The sequence below is a fragment of the Desmodus rotundus genome, chromosome 7 (assembly GCF_022682495.2).
Source record: "Desmodus rotundus isolate HL8 chromosome 7, HLdesRot8A.1, whole genome shotgun sequence".
Classification (NCBI taxonomy): Eukaryota; Metazoa; Chordata; class Mammalia; order Chiroptera; family Phyllostomidae; genus Desmodus; species Desmodus rotundus.
The window spans coordinates 18,509,969-18,531,789 of NC_071393.1; the positions used below are offsets into that span (position 1 = coordinate 18,509,969).

The 21,821-nt window shown below is 50.2% G+C and overlaps 1 protein-coding gene across 1 annotated transcript in view; it reads right to left on the reverse strand.

Moving 5' to 3' along the window:
- MYO18B (myosin XVIIIB) overlaps positions 1 to 21,821 on the reverse strand; it is a 219,972-nt gene that overhangs the window by 17,937 nt on the left and 180,214 nt on the right. The window contains exons 40-42 of the mRNA XM_053928945.1: positions 13,728 to 13,858; positions 4,171 to 4,215; positions 2,733 to 2,870 (exon numbers count right to left, since the gene is read on the reverse strand). Coding sequence (XP_053784920.1) covers positions 2,733 to 2,870; positions 4,171 to 4,215; positions 13,728 to 13,858 — 314 coding nt within the window. The remainder of the gene's footprint in view (positions 1 to 2,732; positions 2,871 to 4,170; positions 4,216 to 13,727; positions 13,859 to 21,821) is intronic.

A 21,821-nucleotide genomic window follows, 5' to 3' on the forward strand; every position in this document is an offset into this window, starting at 1 on the left:
AAGACACGGAAGGATGCACACCCAGCTGAAGATGGTTAATACCTCTGAAAAGGGAGATGAGATCGGAGTGTTTGCCAAGAGGATTTTAACCTTCTCAGTTATATTTTAAGGTCTCGAAAGGGGGAGGAATTCACGGATCACTCGGGAATCTACGAACAGAAAGAGCTGGAAGTCAAGGCACCTGAACTCTAGGTCAATCCTTACTATAAAGTTGGCTAAGATACTTCCTTCGGCAGACCTCAATGTTCTCCATCTGCATAATGAGCAAATTGGACTAGGTAATCCCAGTGGTTCCTTCCAGCTCCGAAGTTCTAGAATCTTTAATTTGTAAACATAGCCCAAGGACAGAGATCAAGAATTTCAGGGCTTCATGCCATGGGATCTGGCACTCAGCAGGCACTTAACAATATCTTTTGGATGGATGGTGAATGTTGAATAATAACTCTTATGCAGTTTTATTATTAATAACAAGCCAACTCTTTGCCAGTAAATTTTGCCTGGTGAGTGATCTACCCACTGGGGAAATGTCCAAAGCCACGCACTGTGGCAAATACAAATATAGGCTTTGGAGGAATTGAAACCTGGGTTCAAATCCTGACTCCTCTACTTACCTGCTGTGGAACATTAAGCAAATTACTGACCCTCTCTGATCAAGGCTGGAGCAGAAATACGAAGTGTACTTGCTGAGCTATGACCAAGTACAGTTATTATTTCTGCTTCAGCCTTGATCTCACATTCAGTTAGTCATTCAACAAGCATTTATTGAACACCAACTGTGTGCCAGCCCTGGGGACACTGACATAAAGAACACAGACCAGGAGCTTACAGTCCTTTCTTGCCCCCTGCCCCATCACTGTCCATGGTGCAGGCACCTCTGCTCTGCACTGAGCTGGATGCTGAGGACTTGCAAGGGGAGAGGACAGTGAAAGGGGGAAGAGGCTCTGGAGAGGCTGCCTGGGAAGGCTCAGGACCAACTGCCCGAGGAGCGGCCATGGGAGCTGGGGAAGGGCCATCTGGGCCTCCTCTCCGGGCCTCGGATGCCCGTTCTGTAACATGGGGCTAACGATGTCTGCCTTGAGGTGCTCTAGCATCAAATAAATACCGACACTAACAAAGCAGCTCATTTTCTCAAGCACTTTCGAGGCGCCAGGCTCAGCATGAAAAATGACTTCCAAACCATCTCATTAACCTTGACAGCAACCCTGATGTACTCACGATGAAACACAAACAGAGAAGTTAAGCAAGTTGCCCCAAATTTCACAGCTGCAGCGGAGTAAATACAGGGCTGGAATCCAGATGCTCTGACTTCAGCCCATGTGTCGAAACTACAGCCACCTCCCGTCTCCCAGTGCACCAAACCCTCGAAAAGAGTGTAACTCAAGGGCTGAGTCTCCTTAGCATACAATTATATGCCCCCTAATACAATTATAATTAAGAAACTCGGAGATCATGGTAATGAACATCACACTGTGATCTGGCCATCTCCAGTTCTGCTTCTGTTGCCTTAACACTGGCTGATGGGAAAACACAGGAGTATTGGGTTATCAGGAGAAAAAAAAAGTCCTCGTTGTTTGGGGTTAACTGAGGACATGGCTCCTTCTCCATACAGGCCTTTGTTATTAATGAAGTGCCATAATTGGACCATCTTGCTTTCATTAACTCCCTACATGCGCCCCATTCTCAGAGGCTCTTTGATCATTTCAACATCAAATCTTTTAGCCTAAGACGGTCTGCAGCCCTGCGCCCGTTTGCCATTCACCGAATGTGCCCAAAAGGTTAGCGTCAGCTTCCACCCTCCTTTTTGTAGAGACAAGTCCCTGCCTCAAAGCGAACGCATTTGAAGTCAGCAAGGGGTTGTCTGGGTTTGCTCCATTTCTCTGTGATTTCTCTATCTTATCACATTGATTCTTCCGGTATCACAAAGCAGTGTGCCTTTCATCTTAATTACGCATCTGCTTAATCCATACTTTCTGATTTACAGTCATTAGCTCTCAATTACAAGAGGGCCACCTTGAAAAGGAAAAGTGAATGAGCTGAGAGAATGGGGCTGAAAAGCAGGAGGGAAGATGGATTTAAGTCCTACAGCTAAGGGTGGATTCCAAGGCTCATTTGTTGGAGCAAACTATTGTTGGTGATCCCATAGATTTGTGAGCGTCCCATCTCAGGCTATAAAGGAATTCATCTCCCTCTGTGTTAGGGAAAGTATAAAATCCTGATATTCAATCAAAGCTAAAATCTCCTAAGGAGAAATCATCCAACTTTATATTGACTCACTGTTTTAAAAAAATAAAATAAAATCTGAATACGTTGATAATTTTTTTAAATCTAGAACTATCTAAACACGGAAAACCAGAAGAACTTGCCTTAGATAGAAGGCAACTATAACGAACACATAGCTATTTTTAAAAAAGGTTTGCCTCATGCTATTTAAGACCATTTGGAAAACCATGCCTTGTGGGGAGCTGCGTTAGATTCTCATCATTTCAACTATTGGGGGCAGTAAATACGATTATATTTCCTGTTCTTCAGCTGAGGAAGTGACGGCTCAGAGAAGGTAACTGACCTGCCTAAAGTCATACAGCTAGAAAGTGGCAAGGTCATACCTCAAACTGTCCGGACCCTGATTGTCCTTGCGTAGTCCAGAGGAAATGGATGACTTGAATGACAACCTGCAGAGTCTGACATTTTTTTGAGACATTGGCCATCCAGAGGCAACAAGGAGATACTCTTACCTGGGGCTGAGGATGTGGCTGCTGATGGCTGACTGTTGCGAGGGGCTCCTCCTGGCGTCCGTGGCCATGGACAGAGTGCAACTCAGCCAGGACTGCAGACTGCCTTCTGGCTGGGAGCTGAGGAGGGAGCCGTTATCTCTAGAAGCAGAAGGCAGGACACTGTCACGACGATGACAACCACAGTAACAGCAGTAACTAGACAGTCGCCCCTTACAGGTAGGCTGGGTCTTGTGCTAAGGGCTGCACGTACGTATCCTCAATCAGTTCTCACAACCCCATCCCGGAGGGGTGGTAGCTGGTGATGTCCCCATTACGTAGATGACAGAATGAGATTTGGGAAGGCCAACCTGCCTATTGGTGAACCCCACTAGTTGGTGATGAAGTTGGGATGCAAACCCTGGTCCCTCTGGTCCCAATATCCATGCTACTGATCGCTGCCCTTCCTTGGGAAGATAGCCACTCTAACGTGGATGGAGAGGCATCCCCGATTTTAGAGTAAATTTGGCATCGAATTTCACACCAAATGATACGTTCGTGGAATATGGTAAGCGTGAAGGTCTCAAGTCCCTGCTCACCTTCCCCAGGATCTTTGCGGACACAGTCTTTACTATTATGCTCCCTAATTCTGAAAGCAGCACAGGGAAAGTCCTGTGTGGGCCTAATATTGATGTGGGCCTCAATTATCATTTTATTTTCTGGTTGATACAATATATATGATAAATATAAATGTACTTATTTACAGAATACTCTATGCCAGGCACCATGGGAAGGAGTTATAAACAGGAACCCAGCATCAACCCTGTCCTCAAGAACCCATCTTAGCAGAGTAGACGTCTATATACATCACCATGAAACGAAGGAGAAAATGAGCAGTGCCACAGAGTGGGACGGAAGGTGGGTTCTAAGAACAATAAAGAGGAGTCTTGATTTGCTTCTTGGAAGCATGGGGAAGGCATCCCATAGTGGCGGTTGAGCTACATCTCCTCTGAAGGTTAGAGCCTGTCTACACAGGGCCTGGAGATAGGAATTTTAGGTCGAAGGAACAGCATACACGTAGGTATGGAGGTCATAAAAAGGCAGAATGTGGATAATATGGAAAGTAGGAGTCCTAGGCAGAGCAGGAAGTAAGGGTCAGAATGTGCAGGGCTCAAATGTCAATGTAAAAAGTCTATCAGAGGTCATGGAGAGCCATTGAAGGTGCTTGAGGAGGACAGTGGCATCGTAAGTCCCGAGCATCTCTTTATCTCAAAGAAGTTGGACAGTTCAAAGTCCCCAGTGCTATATACACGCTATGACTACGGAGCCAAAGCTCTCATGGGCATCACTGGTAATGCCCCAAGAAGGCGTGGACGTGCGCTCTGCAGAATGGACGCAGACAGCCAGGGGTTTGCTCCTGGCTGCACTGTGAGTTGCTCAGTTCTACTCAGGGCTAACTTACATCTCTTTTCTGCCACCTCCACCACAATCCACTGTCGTCAGGACACTAGAAGGAGGCACAAGAAAGAGTCCGTTACCCTTGTGCTGCCTGGGGTTAGGGGAGAGCACCGTTCCTGACATTAGATAAGCTTGGGTTAGGGTCCCACTACTGGCCTTTGCCACCTTGAGATCTTAGGCAAGTCATTTGTCTTCTCTGGGCCTCCTGTGCTCCTTTGTAAAATGTGTGTAATAATGGGGTTCTGCCTCCAGAGTTGTGGGGCAGATGAAGTGAGATAACCCTTGGAAACGCGATGGTTCTTGGCAAATAGATAGTGCTGCTTAAAAGGTAGCAACAATTACCACTCCTCTAAGTACAACCAGTACCATGGTTATTAACAGCATCATTATTGTCCGCAAGCAAGGCATTTGTTCTTTGTGAGTGCTAGCAAGTCAGACAAGAGAGAAGGTGGTCAGCTTCCCAGGGCATTCTGGGGAACTCTGGAACTAATTACAATGATAGCTGTTTTTTAGGGGGCATCCCTTCCTCCCAAAAGTATGTTTTACACACAATCTCATCTGATGACCCTGCCTGTCTTCGTTGTAGAGATGAGAAACCTCACCCTTACCTAAGGTCACACAGCTTTGAATCTCAAGTCTGTAAGAGCTATTGAGCCAGGCTCTTAACCACAGTGCAACAGCCCAGCACGTGGGTGCCGACGGCCAGACCAGAAACCTCAGACCCCTCAGATCTCATCTGAACCCTGCTCCTCCAGTCAGGACCTCTTCATTCTCTGCTGGAATCTGGCTATTTCCTTCCTTGCAAGACCTGGTCACTTCCTCCAAGGGATGCACCTTCAGCTTTTTGGTCCCTGCCCAAAAGGACCTGTCTCTCTTGGGGCTTCTATAAACATCTATCTGTCCCCACCAGACTGCAAGAGCCCCTCACGGGCCAAGAACTTGTCTTATTCACCCTTTAGCCCCAGGGCCCAGGACAGACCAGAAGTTCTCTCAGACGACACTTGGTGAATTCGAACAGGAAGCGCGTATAAACTTCAGCCATGGGACAAATCCAACCTACAGATCTGTTTCTATAAAGCTTTATTGAAACACAGCCACACGCGCTCACTCACATTTTGCCTGTGACTACTTTTGCTCTACAACAGCAGCACAGAGTAGTCGACACACAGATCACATGGCCTGGGAGCCTAAAATACTTACTACACAGGTTTTAAAGAAAAGTTTGCTGACCTCTCCGGTAGACCAAAAGCATCTTTTGTGAATGACCCTGTGGGAGGCAGAATAACGGCCCAACATGTCCGTGTCTAAATTCTTAATCCCAAGAGCCTGTGGCTCTGTTTCCCAACATGGTAAAAGGGATTCTGCACATGCGGTTATAGTGAAGGACCTTGAGGTGGGGGGTTATCCTGGATTATCCAGTTGGGTTCAGTCTAATCACACACACCCTTGAAAGCAGAGAACTTGCCCTGGATTTGGCCAGTGGGAGATGTGGCAATGGAAACACGGTCTGAGATGCCACACGCCTGGCTTTGAAGATGGAAGTGGCTGTAAGCCAAGGAAAATTGGAATCCTCTAGAAGACAAGCAGGCAAGGAAGACTCCCTTGCAGTCTCCAGAAGGAACCCCACCTTGCTCACATCTTGATTTTAGCCCAGGGAGATCCATGTTGGACTTCCAACCAACAGAACTGTAAGATAATAGAACCTGTGTTGGTCGAAGCCACTGAATTTGTGATAATTTGTGTAGGATGGTAATAGAGAATTCCTGCTACAGAACAAAAGTGCTTTTGGTAAGTGACCTTAAATCCTGAGGATCTGTATAAAATATTTGATGCAGCTTTCAAGCAAACTCTTTACAGATACTTTAAAAAGTTTGTTGTTAAGTAAGACCCAACTCTAACCTGGCAAGTGACCTGAGTTTTTTCTACAGCTCTGCTGGACCCAGGCTTCAGAAAACACCTGACTGAGAGAAAAGGAGACTAAGTCCCAGTACCCTTGCCTTGTGGTCCTGGCCTACTCCCTTCCCTGCTCGAAACTCAGTGACTCTACTTTTGAAATGAGGAGTTTGGACCAATGATCTGAGGCTTGTCTGGCTTAAATGCTTGAAAATCATATGCAAGCAAGAGGATGCACTTGGGCCCTGGAGCAGGTCCTGGGCCTTTTGTGAGCATCTTTTATGAAAAATAGAGAAAGAACTTCCATCTCCCCAAATGCACCACACCGACTTGGATTTTGGTGCAATATCTGAGGGCTCACAGTATTGTTCCAGAACTCATGCATGGACACCCCCTTCACTACCCGTTCACAGACCCCAGGTTAAGGACTCTGGTTCTGGCTGAGCTAAGCATGTGGTGGGCAAGGCCCCTTAAAAGCAGAGGGATTTGAGTAAATGGGGCCACACCTTCTGAAATGTTCATAAAAAGACAAAAAGGACTGAAGGTCCTGTGGCCCGAGCCATAGAGATCAACAGCGTGGCATTCCTCTGGGAAACAGAGAGGGGCGAGTTATACACAGAACAGGGTTTCTCATGCCCTCCAGCAGGGAGGACCGGCCAACCCTGGCTGCAGTGGGGGTGGCACCTGAACCATGACAATGGGCATGGGGGCTTCAGGACCATTTCCCACCTCAGAATTCCAGGACTCTGGAATAAAAGAGGCTGCGGCCACAGGTCCTACTGGGTGCCCGGGCACCCTAATGTCTCCACAATCCTGACGCGATGCGCCTGGAGTTCTGCAGGAAACGAGAATTTGTATGTACCTCTGCTGGACAGCCAGGTACACACTTCCTCACAGACGTCATTAGACTGAACATCAACCTTTAATTGAACCCAGGCCCAGGAAAGCCTTGATAGCACAAAATAACTAATGAAGGCACAAGCTCCTGGTAGTTTGTGACCACTATTCACTCCAGCTGACCCCATGAGTATGAGCCCCATTGCGGGGGGGAGTCCCAGTGTTCAAATTCACCCCTTTCTGCAAGGGCTCCTTCCTCCCCAGACTAGAGACCCCGTAACTTCGAGATGTTCTGTTGCACTGTCTTCTCTTTACTCCTCCAAATCCACTCCACACTGTCATGTGCTCAGCAGGCTGACCTGTACCTTTATGGCCACAGCAGGGGCTCCCTGCCCTGTGGACTCAGCCAATGGGGAACTCAGATAATAACAGTGGGAGGGACAGAGGAAGAGAGGAAGGTGGAGTATTTATTCTCTTGGATTTCTCCCTACAGCAACTCCTTATTCTCTCTCTCTGGCCACCTCCCCTGCCCCACCTCCCCCTGGATTCCATCAGAGGTAGTTGCTCCCAGGAGTGGCTAGCCCCAGGGGCTACACCATTCCTTAGGCCTCATTTCCTCAACACTGTGCCCATTATCTTGGTAAATAGTCCCTTTATTCAGCTTCCTCATTTGGCTCATTTGAGGTGTGCCTTCTGGTTCCTGCCAGACTTTGTTAAAATAGCTAATTTCAGTACTGGTTTCTGCCATAACAGGAAGAACTGGGTTTTCCAGACCAATAGTTTCCATGACAAGCAAGCAGGCAGCAGATATGACATATCACTGCATCATTAAGATCTGTTACATCCTTTATCACCATGTGGGGGGAAAAATGGTGGAACATCTACAGAGGCAATCTTGTAAGAACATGAGATTATCAGCAATCATCATTAGCCCAACCTGAGCCCAGGATTCTGAAAAAGAACCAGCCATGAGAAGAGACAGAAAGATACAGGTAGGGATGCCTACTGAAAACCACCCTAGTTTTTCATAGTATCTGCGCTGGTTGCACCTGCCCGTGGACCTGTATCACTGAATTTGCACAGAACCTCTCAGGTGGAAGCCGACGCCTGCTGGGCATTCTATTTATCCACCCAAGCTGAAACACCACCCGGACTGAGGATGGTGTCCAGCTGGGACCACAGATTGTCTGTCATTTGGGAATGTCTCAAAACAGAGGATATTTAAAATAAAGAGGCTGGGTTAAGAAGGGCTTCCGGAAACCTCATCACACACTGATGGTGGGAGAACATGCCAAAAGCACCTAGCACCTTTATTCCGACGTGGTCTGGAGTGATGGTTTCGGGGAGGAATGGGAGGAGGCTTTCCGGCAGAGGCAGGAGATGTTTCGTTCCGCGTGATTCTGAGAAGCATTCAACCGGGTCGGGAGGTATCACCACCAGGGTGAGGTTTGACAAGTCAGGGATTATGGACCGTGGCAGGGACCTGGGTCTGTGCACAACGGTCCAACGCGTCCTTGTGTTCCGGGAGTTCTCACAGCTGGCTACCAAGGGGTCAGGGAGAGGGACCTCGGATGGATGCTGAGCCTCAAACCTTCCTCTCCCATGCCCATCAGAGAGGACAGCTGCAGTCCATCCTAAGCTAGAATTTTCTGCAGAAGTTTGTTTTGGTGTAAAAAAGAGGGTTCTCCTTAAAGGAGGGCATTTGAGACCTGCTGACCCTTTCACCATATGAAGGAGTCTCGGGACCAGCTCCAGGAGCAGGTCCATGTTGCCTGCTCCCTGCTGTAACCTCGGCTGTCTCAGCACAGAAGGTGCTCTGTTATGATGCCGATGAGGATAACGATGATGGTGATGGTCATGGTGGTAAAGATGATGGTGATGATGATGACGACGATTGGAATCTGTTGAGTGGGCAGATGATGCCCAGGGAGACCGGGGGACCTGTCCGTGGTCCTGATTGGCTTGGTGGTGCAGCCAAGGCCAGAACCTTCCTCTCCTGACACGTACACTCAGTGGTTCTTTCTCCTACCTTGGCGCATGTGGTTTTTAAGGAATACCTGGTGCCAGGCATTAGTGGGCAGGGGACTGCTGATGAGCAAAATAATTAATTAAATGTCTTCTGCTGTATTCCTTCAGGGTGAGGTGTTGCCAGACAACTCCAGTCTGAATACAAGCATGGCCTGGGAAACAATTCGTGAATGCACTGGGCCCACATCAGAGTGACAGACACGAGTTTGCCAGGATGACAGGCCAGTTACTTGGCAGAGGAGAGACCCTGACAAGAGAAAGGGGGAAGCGGGGGGATGTTTGACAGGTCCACAGCGCTCGATCATTTGATCTGTGGGTGACGAAGTCAGCCTGGAAGTCAAATCACAACCCCATCACTTACTGTGTGCGCTGGGGCCGGATTCTTGACTTTTCTCAGCTCCAGTTCGTCATTATAAACTTGAGGTGGTAATGGTACCAACCTCAGAGATTTGTCGTGAGAATAATATATGCAAAATGGGTAGGCTGCATAGCCTGGCACGAAGTCCTGAGGAAAGAGGGCCTGTTATCAGAATTGTCATTTGTTTCCTGTACTGCCAGAGCAGGAAGTGGTTGGAGCTCTCACTCCCTGCAAAGCCCACTAGCTGGGTGTCCAGGCTGTCCAAGCTACAAAGATGCTTCGGCATCATTTAAACACGAGCTATCTCACACCAGGGTCCTGTGTTTAATTTGGAATGTGACATCAGACATCAACCTATTTAGAATAATGAAGAAATTCTTTAAGCTTTTCCCTAGTTCTGGGATATGCTAATTACTTAAAAAGGGGAGAGCAAATGAGAATGCAAGAGAATTGTAGGAAAAGAGAGGTGGGCAGCTCTGAAGCCTGTGCTACTAAGTAGCAGGAACCTTTGCTGTCTGGCCAGAGCCTGTGCCCGCTAATAAATAAACTAACTCAAAATTATGCCCTGGATGGCAGCTGCAAACTTTGGTTAGACCCAGTTTTTCCTACTTGTCCCACTGCAGCCTCATTTGAGCCAAATGAAAAGGATATATGTTGGAAAATACACAACTGAACTCAAAAGAGCAACAGAAGACTCTTGCTAGAACATTCATCCCAGAATGGGCCACCTAGAATGGATATACTCTCAGCTGACCCAGGAGTCAGAGGTCATCCACTGACCTCTCCACACTCCCTTCACCCCATCCCAAAACACCAGCCAAGGAGACAGAGCAGCCACGGACCCTGGGCGGGGATAGATGGGGCGGTCTGTCAGCTGATACATCCCTTCCATGACTAATGAGCATGCTCCAGGCCTGGGGTAACAGCTTAAAGCATTTCTCCATTAATCTAAGAAGGTCGGTGCCACAGGCGAAGGTACCGCATGGCACTCTGGAGCAGGACAGCACACATTTAAACACTGCCGCACAGCCCGCCTGGCTTTCTGAGCACGTAGCCGTGTTTCCAGCCTGGGAGGCCTGTTACGCTCCGATCTAATTCCCAACATGGGGAAATGTGACTTTTTATAATTTGAACAAGTCTCTCAAAGAACCTCACCTCCAGCTGAAGCACCTCTCTCTCCCCCTCTCTCCAGGGTGGGTCTGAATCCTAATTGAGAGCTCAGTTTGGAGGAGTGCCATGGGCCAATCCCTCCGGCTCCCATCCAAAGCTCTTATCGCAGCTAACAAGACAATGCAGAGGGGAGTGCAGTGCGGCTGCTGGGCTGGGGAACAGCACAGATGGGCGCTGGGGCCCGGGTTGGGAGCTCTGCTCCAGACAGTGGCTCTACATCCTAGCAATGCATGTATTTCTTTTCTATTGTCGATCACCATCTTAATGGCACTGTGACTAGAGAACATGTTTTGTACGATTCTCCAAAATGTGTTCAGACTTCTTTGTGGGCAATGTTTTCCCTAGTCCTCCCCCATCCCTATGCTATTATTGAAATCTATGCTCCTTGTAAATTTTAAATCCAAGTTACAGGGCAGTGAGCTAGGACCAAGGCCTGCCAAGAATTAAGAAATGCTTCCTAGAACCACGTGGGGTCAGGGCTGGCCCCCCAGAAGGGCCCGTGCTTGGCTTAATGCTCCGCTGTCACTGTCTACAAATTCTGCATGAATCTGGAACAAGAAGGCCCATATTTTTATTTCACAGCGGACACACTAGTTACATAGTTGGTCCTGCCTGGGGTTCTGGGGCACATCAAAGAACAGGGGGGTCCAGTGGGCTCCTGTGAGCCATTTCAAAAGAGGAAGAAAGGCGGAGACAGGGAAGGAGAAAGTGGCGGGAGGTGGGGTGGAAGGAGGAGAGGAGACGTGCTTCTCTCTCTCACCTTGCTCGGGCCCAGAGAAAGTGGGCAGCTCCAAAGCCCATCCTACAGCATAGCAGGAGCCTTTACAGTCTGGCCAGACAGCCTTTGTCCGCTAACTCAGAATTAAGGGCAGCTGCAATCTTTGGTTAGGCCCAGGGATTTCAGCTTGTCTCACCTCAGCCTAATTTTAGCCAACATAAAAGGACATATATTGGACAAGGTACAATGTACACTCGACACAGCCAGAGAGGACTCATTTCCAGAGCTTCCGTTCCTGTGATCTCAATGTCCAGGTGAGAATCTGCTCCTGGCTTCCTGTCACACCTCCTGCCCAGCCTGTGCCCAAGGCCCCAAGCGGGGTCCCTCTTTTCCCCTCTTCAATTCTGTCATTTCCATAACTTCTATTGTTTATCCAAAAAAAAAAAAAAAGAATCTCTTCTTATGCAAGCGAAGATGGTTCAGACGTTTTGCTCATTGGCAAAAAAACCAAACCAGTAGTATACACAGCCATCAATTCCCTTTATAAGGAATGCAAAAGCTCGCGCATTTCTATTAATAGAAAAACTAGTCCAAGCGCCGAGTGCGTAATGTGAGCAATAGAGGTTTGTAATTACAGACGTTAGTTCTGTCATGACACTAATAAAACTGGAGGAGGGGGCGGCGGACGGGACACCCCTCCATGTAATCACAAGCTGGGAGCAGCTGCGACGTCGGTGTTTGCCATCTCACCAGCTATTTGGCAGCTGTACAAAGCAGCAGGGAGCGGCAGAGACACTCAGGATGTGCATGGAAGCCATTTTTGTAGGAACTGCAGGTTCTTTAGACAGAGCCCTCTCTTTAGAGCCAAGAACATGGGGTTTTAGAGCCACTGGGTCTCTGTTGCGATGACGCTGAGCACGACGAACACCTTTGTGGGAAAGTTGGAGGGTACATGCCTCTAAATAGCATATGGCCCTCCCAGGCCTGCGTCAAGGGAAGAATGTGTTCCCGTTCTACAATCAGCTGTGTAGAGCACATCACTTAGGCGAGCAAAATCTCCTAAAGAGGGTGCTTGGAGAGCTGGGGGGTGGGTGTGCACGTTCATTGCAGGAATTTTAGAGAATAGAAATGAACTTGCAGAAAACAAACCCTTAGGTCACCAACAATGCCTGCCCTCTTAGGAACAGAGGGTGGGCGTGTTTCCCTCCAAGCTTTTTTCGTGATTAGGTGTGGTCAGCTCTGATGCAGATGCATGGTTGTTCCCACCAGAACCAGCCGCAGGGCACACGCAACTCTATTTCCCTCACTGCCGGTCCCATGCCCACGTCTCCCACCGGTCAGCTGCTGGCCCCTGCAGTCGCCCTACCGATGAAGAGGCGTGTGGCCGGCAAAGGTCTGGGTGGGAAACTGAGCAGCGCTGGGTTCTAACTCCGTGTATGATGCTAATCTGCTGTGCGACCGTGAACTTCTCTGAGGTCAGGATTCTCATGTGCAAACGAAGAAGGCTGCACTCCGTGGTCTAATCCTCAATGGTTCTGGCTGCAGCACTAACCATCCCTGACCCCTGAGAAGAAGACCAAGAGGGGCTGGTTGTCGATGCAGCCTGCACAGGCGTGCACAGGGATGGCTGGCCAGTGTAGGGAGGGGACCACATCTGAAAGTTAGGCTAAGATACCCGGTTCCTTACCAAAGCGATGCAAAGCCCAAGTCTCTCCCCGCTGCCCGGGCTTTGCTGCAGAGGCTGGGATGGGGGCAGAGATGCTGCAGTCAGGTGGGCAGCCATCATTGCCAGAGATTACCACGCCGAGGCCCCAGGCAGCTCTGAGGAACAGCTGCGTGTCCATCCAGCACACTTCAAACTCCTTCCAGCTAAGTGGCCCACTCATGGCCCCAGGCAGCTTGAGGCTTGAGTGAAGATGGTGAGAAGCAGCCTGCCTTCCGAGGAAGGAGAGAAGCCTTGACGTTGAAGTGAGTGGTCGCGCCAACCACCAGCCATCGAATCTTGCATCCTCGAATTACTTGTTGCCTTTGGCAGACTTCCTGTCACTCTGCACAAACACGGCTTGCATCGTGCAGCACTCACCCGCCCCAGGCACTGTTCTAAGTGATGCTCACCTACGAACTCATTTAGCTCCCTCACCAGTAACCCTATGAGGTGGGCTGTGGGTTGAATATATAAAATGTCCAGTCTGTAGGTCAAAAATGACCGAATCTTGGCAATTTGATGTGGTTTGTCCAGTAGTATCCAATCTACTTTACAGAGGAGGGAATTAGGCCCAGAGTGGACGTGTAACTTGCCCAAGATCACACAGTGGAGTCCCCTTTGCAGCCACTCCCCCAGACTGTCTCACCCCCCAAAGGCTTGGCAAGCTAGGCAAGATGGCATGGGCCTACTCACCCGAGCCGGGCAGATACCTCCCACCCTGAACACACCTGGGTCTCCCAGCAAATGCAGCCCCAGGCCCCTGGGTGGGAGCTCGGGCCACAGAAGGCCACAGCATCCCCCTGAGTGCAGCCCACCTACTGCGCCCAGCCCCCGCGGGCCCTCCCGGGTTACCTCTCTGTGTCACTGTCGCTGGATGCCACCTCCTCCAAGGCCGCCTGCAGGTCGGCGATCCTCCGGATGGACGTCTCCAGGTCCACCTGAAGGGTCTGTCTCACTGTGGCTAGCTCCTCCACGTACTTCTCCTAGAGACAGAGACCACGAGCCCACATTGGCCTTGGGCAGGACCCCAGCCACCCACAGGGGCTCAGGGGGAACAGACGGACCCTGGGCTCAGCCACGTGTTCACCGAGCACCTATTAACGTGGTGGGTGCTCATGCCAGCCTCTCTCTGCAGGTGGGCTTGTCAAACCCTCAGACTAACGCTCTGAATTTTATAGTGAAAATGGATGCATGAGGGCCCCTAGGAGATGGCCCACAGAGCTCACTCATCCACGGTGGGGGTCTGAACCCAGACTGTGCGACCCAGAGCCATGTTGAACCCGCCCCACCACCCTGCCTGGTGCAGAGCCAGCTCTTGGTGCACCTTGGACAGATGAGTAAATGCACGAACCGATCAATGTTTCCCGGCGCTGTCACAGAGGGTGTTTCCGGAAGCGGAGCCTGTGCCCCGGGGTTGGATCTGGAGTGGGAGGGTTGGGAAGGGCAGAACAAGAATGGCTCCCTTTCTGTCACCTCCACCCCCAAACCCCAGCTTTCCATCCTCCAAGGCAGCAAAGGCAAAGATGGCAGGCCTGGCAGGGCTCCCACCGTAGCAGACCAGCAGCGCCCCCGTTTACTGGGAGTTTTCTGAGCCCAGCACTGTGCTGAGCGTTTCCCACGCCTGACCCCACTCACTCCTTACAAGCCTGAAAATGGGTCACTCTTCCTGCTCCCATGCCACAGACGAGAAACTGAGGCCCAGAGTGGAGAAAGCTTAATGGCGGTGCTCGGTGCATCTGACTCTCTTCTTATTGCTTGTCCCTCCCTTCCCTCGCTGACACCACCCAGGACAGATGTTGCTCAGGTCCTGGCAAAGCTTTGACTCCCATGTGCGACACAGTCCACACCCCTACCCTTGACCACAGTGACCGGCAGCTGAGGGTGAGTATGCCCCCGGGGACACTGGGCAATGTGCAGAGATTTTTGGCTGTCACAACTTGGGGGGTTGTTACTGGCATGCAGTGTGTAGAGGCCAGGGATGTCGCCCAACGTCCTACAGTGCCCAGGCCAGTCCCCACCACGGAGAACGACCTGGCCCAAATGTCAACTGTGCCCAGGCTGAGCCACCCTCAGTTAAACCTGGAAACTCATCTCCTGGAAATGAATACCACCGGGAAGGAATGAAACGGCAGAGGGAGGCTCTGTACCTGCGGGCGCTCGGAGCAGTGCTCTCTGGTGACACGGAGAGGCTGACCGCCGCCCTGTCACCCGGCGATTAGGAACGGTGAGGGAGATCACAGCGCGCCACTGCGAGGCCACCAGGCAGACATTAAGATCAGAAATAAGGACTGTGGCAGCGCGGAATGCTTCCGTGAAATAGCATTAAGGAAACAGTATAGAACGGGGGAATAGCGTAGCCCACATGTCTGCGAATAACAAGGGCTGAGAATATTGATAGGTGGGCGTGAAGAGGGTTAGGGATAAGATTTTTTCTTGTAAGTCGTTCTAATTATGTAAAGTTTACTTGTTGGCTGTTGCTTTAAGGACCACACACACACATATGTATATCTCAACCAATCAGACAGTGGAGAGGTGAAAACATAAGGATTCAGCATCTACGTGCAGTTCTCAGCTCCTCGTCTAACTGACGAGCAGTGTGTCCTTGAACAGTTCACAGCCCCTCTCTGGGCCTGGGATCGTTTTCCTTTCGTTTGCAGGTGAGGAAACCGAGGCCAGCAAAATCAGTCAGGGCGGGCTGGAGCAGAGAAGGTGAGTGTGCCCTGTTCCTCCCATCTCCCGGTCTCTTGACCTTTCTGGGGCTGTGGGTGCGTGCCCCAGGGAGTCAGGGCTGCTCCCCACTCAAGGGACACTCTCAGTTCTCCTTGCACACTGGCTCGTCTGTTTACCACACTGTAAGTCTGGCTTTTCCGACAGAGCCAGGCTGAAACAATGAACCATGCTTATTCCGTAAAGCTGGGACGGGAGGACCATGGTTCTAAAGGGGAATGGGTATGGCGTGGAGAGGTAGGGGTGCTGTGGTGGGGGGCTGGCAGTGCACAGCAGGTGATTGAAACTGCCAGCTGTGAGGTCCCCACCTTGTGCTGACATGGTGACAGACACCTGAGGCAGGGCCCCGGGCGGGAGGCCAGTGGGCCCTCTGAGGAAGGAGCACACACCCCAGGATGGCAAGGGGGTGCTTGCCCCAGGATGCCAGCACATGGGCTCCTAAAAGCACCTAGGAAGGTGGCTGGGGACAAAATCCCAGCAGCTACAGGGGCAGCTACTCACAGAAGCTCAGTCCCTTCCCAGGGGGCCAGGACGCCAAGGCCACAGGAAAGCGGCCCCCTTCCCCAGGAGATGTGGCCCTGTGCCTTTGTACGACACAGAGATGCTATCTGAAGTCCACATCTGGGCCATTTAGGGCGAGTGCTCGTTTCAGAGGAGAGGAAACTGAGGGCCAGAGCAGCAAACAGCTGTCTGAGGTCACGCAGCCACGAGACCACAGGGTGGAGACGGGCATCGCATCCTGGCTTCTCGGGTGAGACCTCTTTAGGCCACTCGTGCTGAGAGATGAGAAAAGAGCACAGGTGTCCCCTCCCAGCTGTGCCTGGTGAATGATGCCTGGGTCAAGGTCACGTGGAGGGAGCCCCTAGGGCCTAACATCCCAACTCCAAAGAGCTCCCTGGTGGGCAAATGACAGGGACGGTGTGGTACTGTCTCAGGATGGGTGGCCCCGGGCTAGGACTAAACAGGGGGGCAGAGGAAAGGGGACCTGAGAGGGTCAAGCCCAAATTATCGTGAAAGTGAAAATAGTTCTCTGGAGCACGATGCCTGGCTGTGTGACCTTCAGCAAGTTACTCAACTTCTCTGGCCCCCACGGACACAAGCGGGCAGGACCCCCTCCATGCTGGGCAGAGAGGAAAAGCTTGGCCAACAGTGGCATTGCTATCATTTAAATATCAGAGAGAATGCGGAGCAATTGGGTGGGTGCCCCCACGTCACTGAGGAGCTTTGCCAAGGTCACTCAGCCGATAAGGAGACTGGAAAGCAGGACTCTGGCCCAAAGTGGTTTCAGTGTCCAGAGCGGGAGAGACGTGGGTGGAAAGCAGGGTGGTGTAGAGGAGGGGTTAGCCAGACAGAAACAGGCGCACGGAGAGCAAGGAAACCGTCACAGATGAGGATACATGGACCCAGGATGGAGTTCAGGGGACCGGCACTACCTCACACCCCGACCAAGCCCCCTTTGTCCTGAGTCCCATCCTGTCTGTGAGGGGCCTCGCATCAGGCTCAGTGGGAACACCCTGAGGACACGGGCTGGGGAAATTCAGACTCTGTGTAATCAGCAAGCAGCAAACCTTTCCTGCTTCAGCTCGAAAACTGAATAGAGCCTGCTGACTGCAGAGACCACATCATCAGGCGAAATGGATGCGGGGCTCTGGTGTCCCTGGGACAGACAAAGCAGGGCCCCATCCACAGAGCCCACGAGAGACACGGAGGGGTGCTCAGGGAAAAAGGGGCACAGGGAGGTGCCCCCTGCAGGCCAGGTGCCTGGCTTCTTCCCCTGCCAGGACCTCTGACTAACAAAGCTCAGTACTCAGGCTACCTGCAAACGGGGTTGTGTTTACAGCCAGGTGCGGGCCTGGTCTTTCCCGTCATTCTCGCTCCTTGGAGTCGTGGAGCACAGAGAAGTGCGGGGCGGGGGCGGGTAGGGGGTAATTACGATCTGACCATTTAGATAGTGAGATGGATACCGCAGAAGCCTACTAATAAAGATACCGTATGCCCATATTGATCTACAGCTACAGACAGTGATACATACACTGTTACAGAAACACAACATACTCACACGTATTATATATTCATTATATATATTCATATACAGATGCTCTGCCACTTTAGATGGGGCTACAGCCCGAGAAACCCATCGTAAGTGGAAAATCGTTTAAGTCGAAATGTATCCAACACACCTAACCTGCCGAGCGGCACAGCTTGGCCTGGCCCACCTTAAACCTGCTCACCGCACTTAACGTTATCGGTAACCCCACCGTAAGCGGGGTGCAGGTTTCATTGCCTTCCTCTTCCCACCAGAAGCAGGAGGCACAGATGGGCTCTTGGCAGACACGATGGAATGCAAAACACAAAGCGCGATGTCCCCAAAACTCACCAGAGACACACACACTGTAGAGGGTCCTCGGGCAGCCCTGTGGTCACGTGGCTGACCGGGGGCTGCGGCTGCCTGGCATCATGAGAGTATGGAACCACATGTTGCCTATCACTCACTCGTCCAGAAAAAGATCAGAATTTGAAATCCAAAGTACAGTTTCTACGGGATGCATATCGTTTTCATGCCACCGTAAAGTCGAAAAGTCATAGGCCAAATCATAGTAAATTGGGGACCATCTAAGCCATTCATTCATACACTGATTAATAATCATTTATTGAGCACCTGCTAGGTGCCAGCACCAATCTTGGCTCAGGTGACAAAGAGAGACAAAGCCCTAACGTCCACGGAGCTTATGTTCTTGCAGGGACCTCATCCATCTGTGTTGCCACTGCCGGTGTCCAGAACACAGTAGGCGCTCAACACACATTTTGGGGTTGAAGGAATGGTGTTACTGCGTGACTCTAAGCGGTGAGTGAAGGAGGGGTAAGGGCCCTGCACACTCACTAATGCACGCACAGTACACACCAAGTGTGCAGAGAGATCAATGCAATAATATGCAGTGTGTGTACTTGCCGGCCTCCCGGCACCACTTATGAGAATTACTACCCATGCTGAACCCTCGAGTCGCCCCCCCTGGAGCGTGTCGCACAGGGCGGCTGGGGCGGGGAGCAGTTCCTATGATAATTAGTGGCAGCAATTAACATCATCTCCTCTTGTAATGTTCAATTAGAGGCTAATATTTAAAACTGTTGTTTGTTTCCTCCGCCCAGGGCAGCTCCGTCTCTGGAGCCCCTCTCCTGTCTGCAAATGCACAGTTTCCTGTCAGTGTCTGAGCCCCTGGAGGTCGCCTCTCTGGCCTTTCAAGGTCACCTGCAGCTCCACCAAGACCGCCCACAGTTAATTTGACAAGTTTACATTATAGAGCAGAGGATGTCAAAACACCCCCAAAACACAATGAAAATTCATCTTGTTATTTTTTTAATTAATTATTTATTTTTAGAGAGGGGGAAAAGGAAGGAGAAAGAGGAGAGAAACATCGATGTGTGGTTGCCTCTCTCATGCCCCCTACTGGGGAACCGGGCCCCCAACCCAGGCATGTGCCCTGACTGGGAATCAAACTGGTGACGTTTTGATTCACAGGCCGACGCTCAGTCACCTGAGCCACATGAGCCAGGGCCATCTTGTTATTTTTTTTTTTCTGGTGCAGTAAAGACAAATAGAAACTTCATGATACAGAGCCTGGTGCAAAATAAAAAGAATTATGCTCACATAATATTATACATATATATGTATGAATGTGTATGCACCTCTGTATATATAGACACACACAAATATTCCTAGTCTGACACATGCTTAATAAATGTCTTGAATTAATTAATAAGTGAATATATTTATTTATATTTCTCCCATGTGCGAGCACTCTGCTAAATGTTTAAAATACCTCGTCGCACACAAGCTTGTCGAAGAAGCCTCAGAACCACGTGCTACTTAAACACACAAAGGGTGATTTGAGCCTGTTACAGCGAGTGACAGCGGCGCCGTTGTCTCCGTACGCTGAGATAGCAGGCGATTTTTACTTTCCTTTTTTATACTTCTCCAGATAGTCTGCAAGGAACATGAATGACTTTTCTTTTCAGAATGTTAACAAATCTAAGAGTTCACTTCTCTCTGATGCTACCAGGAACAGTCCCCTGGTCCGTGTACCTGCGCACTGACTCTCAGGGCATTCTTGTTGCCTCACTGACCCCATTTTACAGATGAGCAGGCTGAGTCTCAGACAGGTTGTCACTTGCCCTGGGACATGTAACTAAGACATGCTGACCCATAGTTGGATCCAGGTCTCGGGAACCCAGCCCACAGCTCTTTCCCCCTTTGCCTCTAGTTGCTCCTGCTTCATCCAAGGACACCTGTGTCTCCAAAGAAAGATTATGAGAAATGGCCATTGCATCATTCCAATCATCCAAAGGCCACTTGCCTGGGAGAAATGAGGCTAAGGGGAAAAATAAAAGCCCTGTGAACTGTGTCCTGGTCAGAGCTCAAGTCCCTCTTAGCAACGAAGTGAGCATTAGCAGGGAGTGTTCGGCCTCACTTGGTGAAAGGGAAGAGTGGAGGTACCCATTAGAAACCCTAAAAGTATGCACCTGATTGTCTTATTTGGGACTGAAAACGAGCCCAACCTCCAGCAGAAGCAGGAACTGGGGAAAAAACGTGGTCATCTCTCTCCAAGGTCCTTTCTTCCTTCTTCATATTTATTCCGCAAGTTCATTGTTTTTAGTCTATTTTTATGATGTGGTAATAGACACATAGAGACTCATCAAAGATTCTAAAGTCACGCAGCTAGAAAGTGGCGGGTTGAAGTTCCAGCCTACCCATTTCCAAAGCATCAGTAAATACCCAATTCTTCCTGCCCTTTTTTCGCCCGTGGCAGGCATGTCCAAGCGATCGCTGCACGGGCCCAGGCAATCTGGGGCCAGTGTCCAGGGCTGCCCTCTGCTCCGTCTATCTGCCAGCACCAACAGGAACTCTCAGCTCTGCCACACTTCTACTGATCTCAGTCCTCCTGAACCCTCAAAGAAGACACATGTTAGTCTTTCAGGGGCGTGGATTTGTCCTTGAAACCTGGCAAGTGTTCTATGGAATTAAAGGAAGCTGCAGCCCGCAACACTCAGGGAGAGACCCTGGTAGGTGGGGAAGGAGAGATGCAAACTAACCACACGGAAGCAGCTGGAGAAGCAGTGTCTTTAGAACAAGATGAACCCTAACGCGCCTGTGTGAATTCTGAAGCGTAACTAATCCTTTCTTGTTTCCAGTTCCTCATCTGTTAAAATGACAGAATTATTCTCTAGCTGAAATTTGTTGCAAGGAACAAATGAAATAGCGTATAACTGCGTATGTCTGGTATACCTAACACAGGGGCACGTACTTGACACATAATGAACATCCCCATTTCCTTTTCTCTAAGTAAAGACTGAAAATATGAAGCCCGCAGATATTGTATCCTGAGGACCGCCTCCTTTTTCAGGAAATGAAGTCTACGAACCTGATGCTTTCTTGTTGAATCCAGGATCCACTATGCAATGCCTCCAGGAGCCTGTATCCATCAGGGAAATCTAAATCACTCTATGTCACCCAACCGAAGGAATTTAGTACTGGGAATTAGTTATCCAGGTGATGGGAGACGGGGAAGGAAAGAGAGATTATCAACAGCAGAGAGGCGCTGCCAACCTAGGGCTGGGTGGAAAAGCCAAGACATTGGGCCACCCAATGGGTGGCGAAACCTCAACAGGGCTGCCTGCTGGGAGTTGGCGTCACGGAGGAGGGGAGTCCCTGATGGGACCTGGAATCACAGAGGCTCAGCTGCTGCCAGGGGTCCCTCTCGAGACAGTGCGAGACAGGGAAAACCACTCTGGCTGCTCTCCTCCTATCTTTCAGCTGTCCTTCACTGCCATGGAACCTACCAGAAGGCAGCTGGGAAACAGAGTTTCCTGCAATTCTGAGCAGAGCAGAGAAGGGGCAGGAATGGATCTGAGAGCGAACAGGAAAATTACCAGCCCCAAGCACAAGAGCATCTGGGCTCAATCCAGGCTTCATTGTTAGAGACAGACAAGGGTGTTTTCAGTTTGCAAAAATTCATCGGACTGTATATACAAGATATGCACACTTTTCCAGCAATATAGGAGGTCTGTCTAGAAAAAGTCCAGTCAATGTTATTCTAATGAGCACAGTTTGCCCAACACGGATGTAACCTGGCAGCCAAGAAGAGTAGACTGGAATGCACATGTGTGAACAATGACAACATCACTGTACTAGTCAGCGGGGGTGGTACATGCCATTGAGTGAGC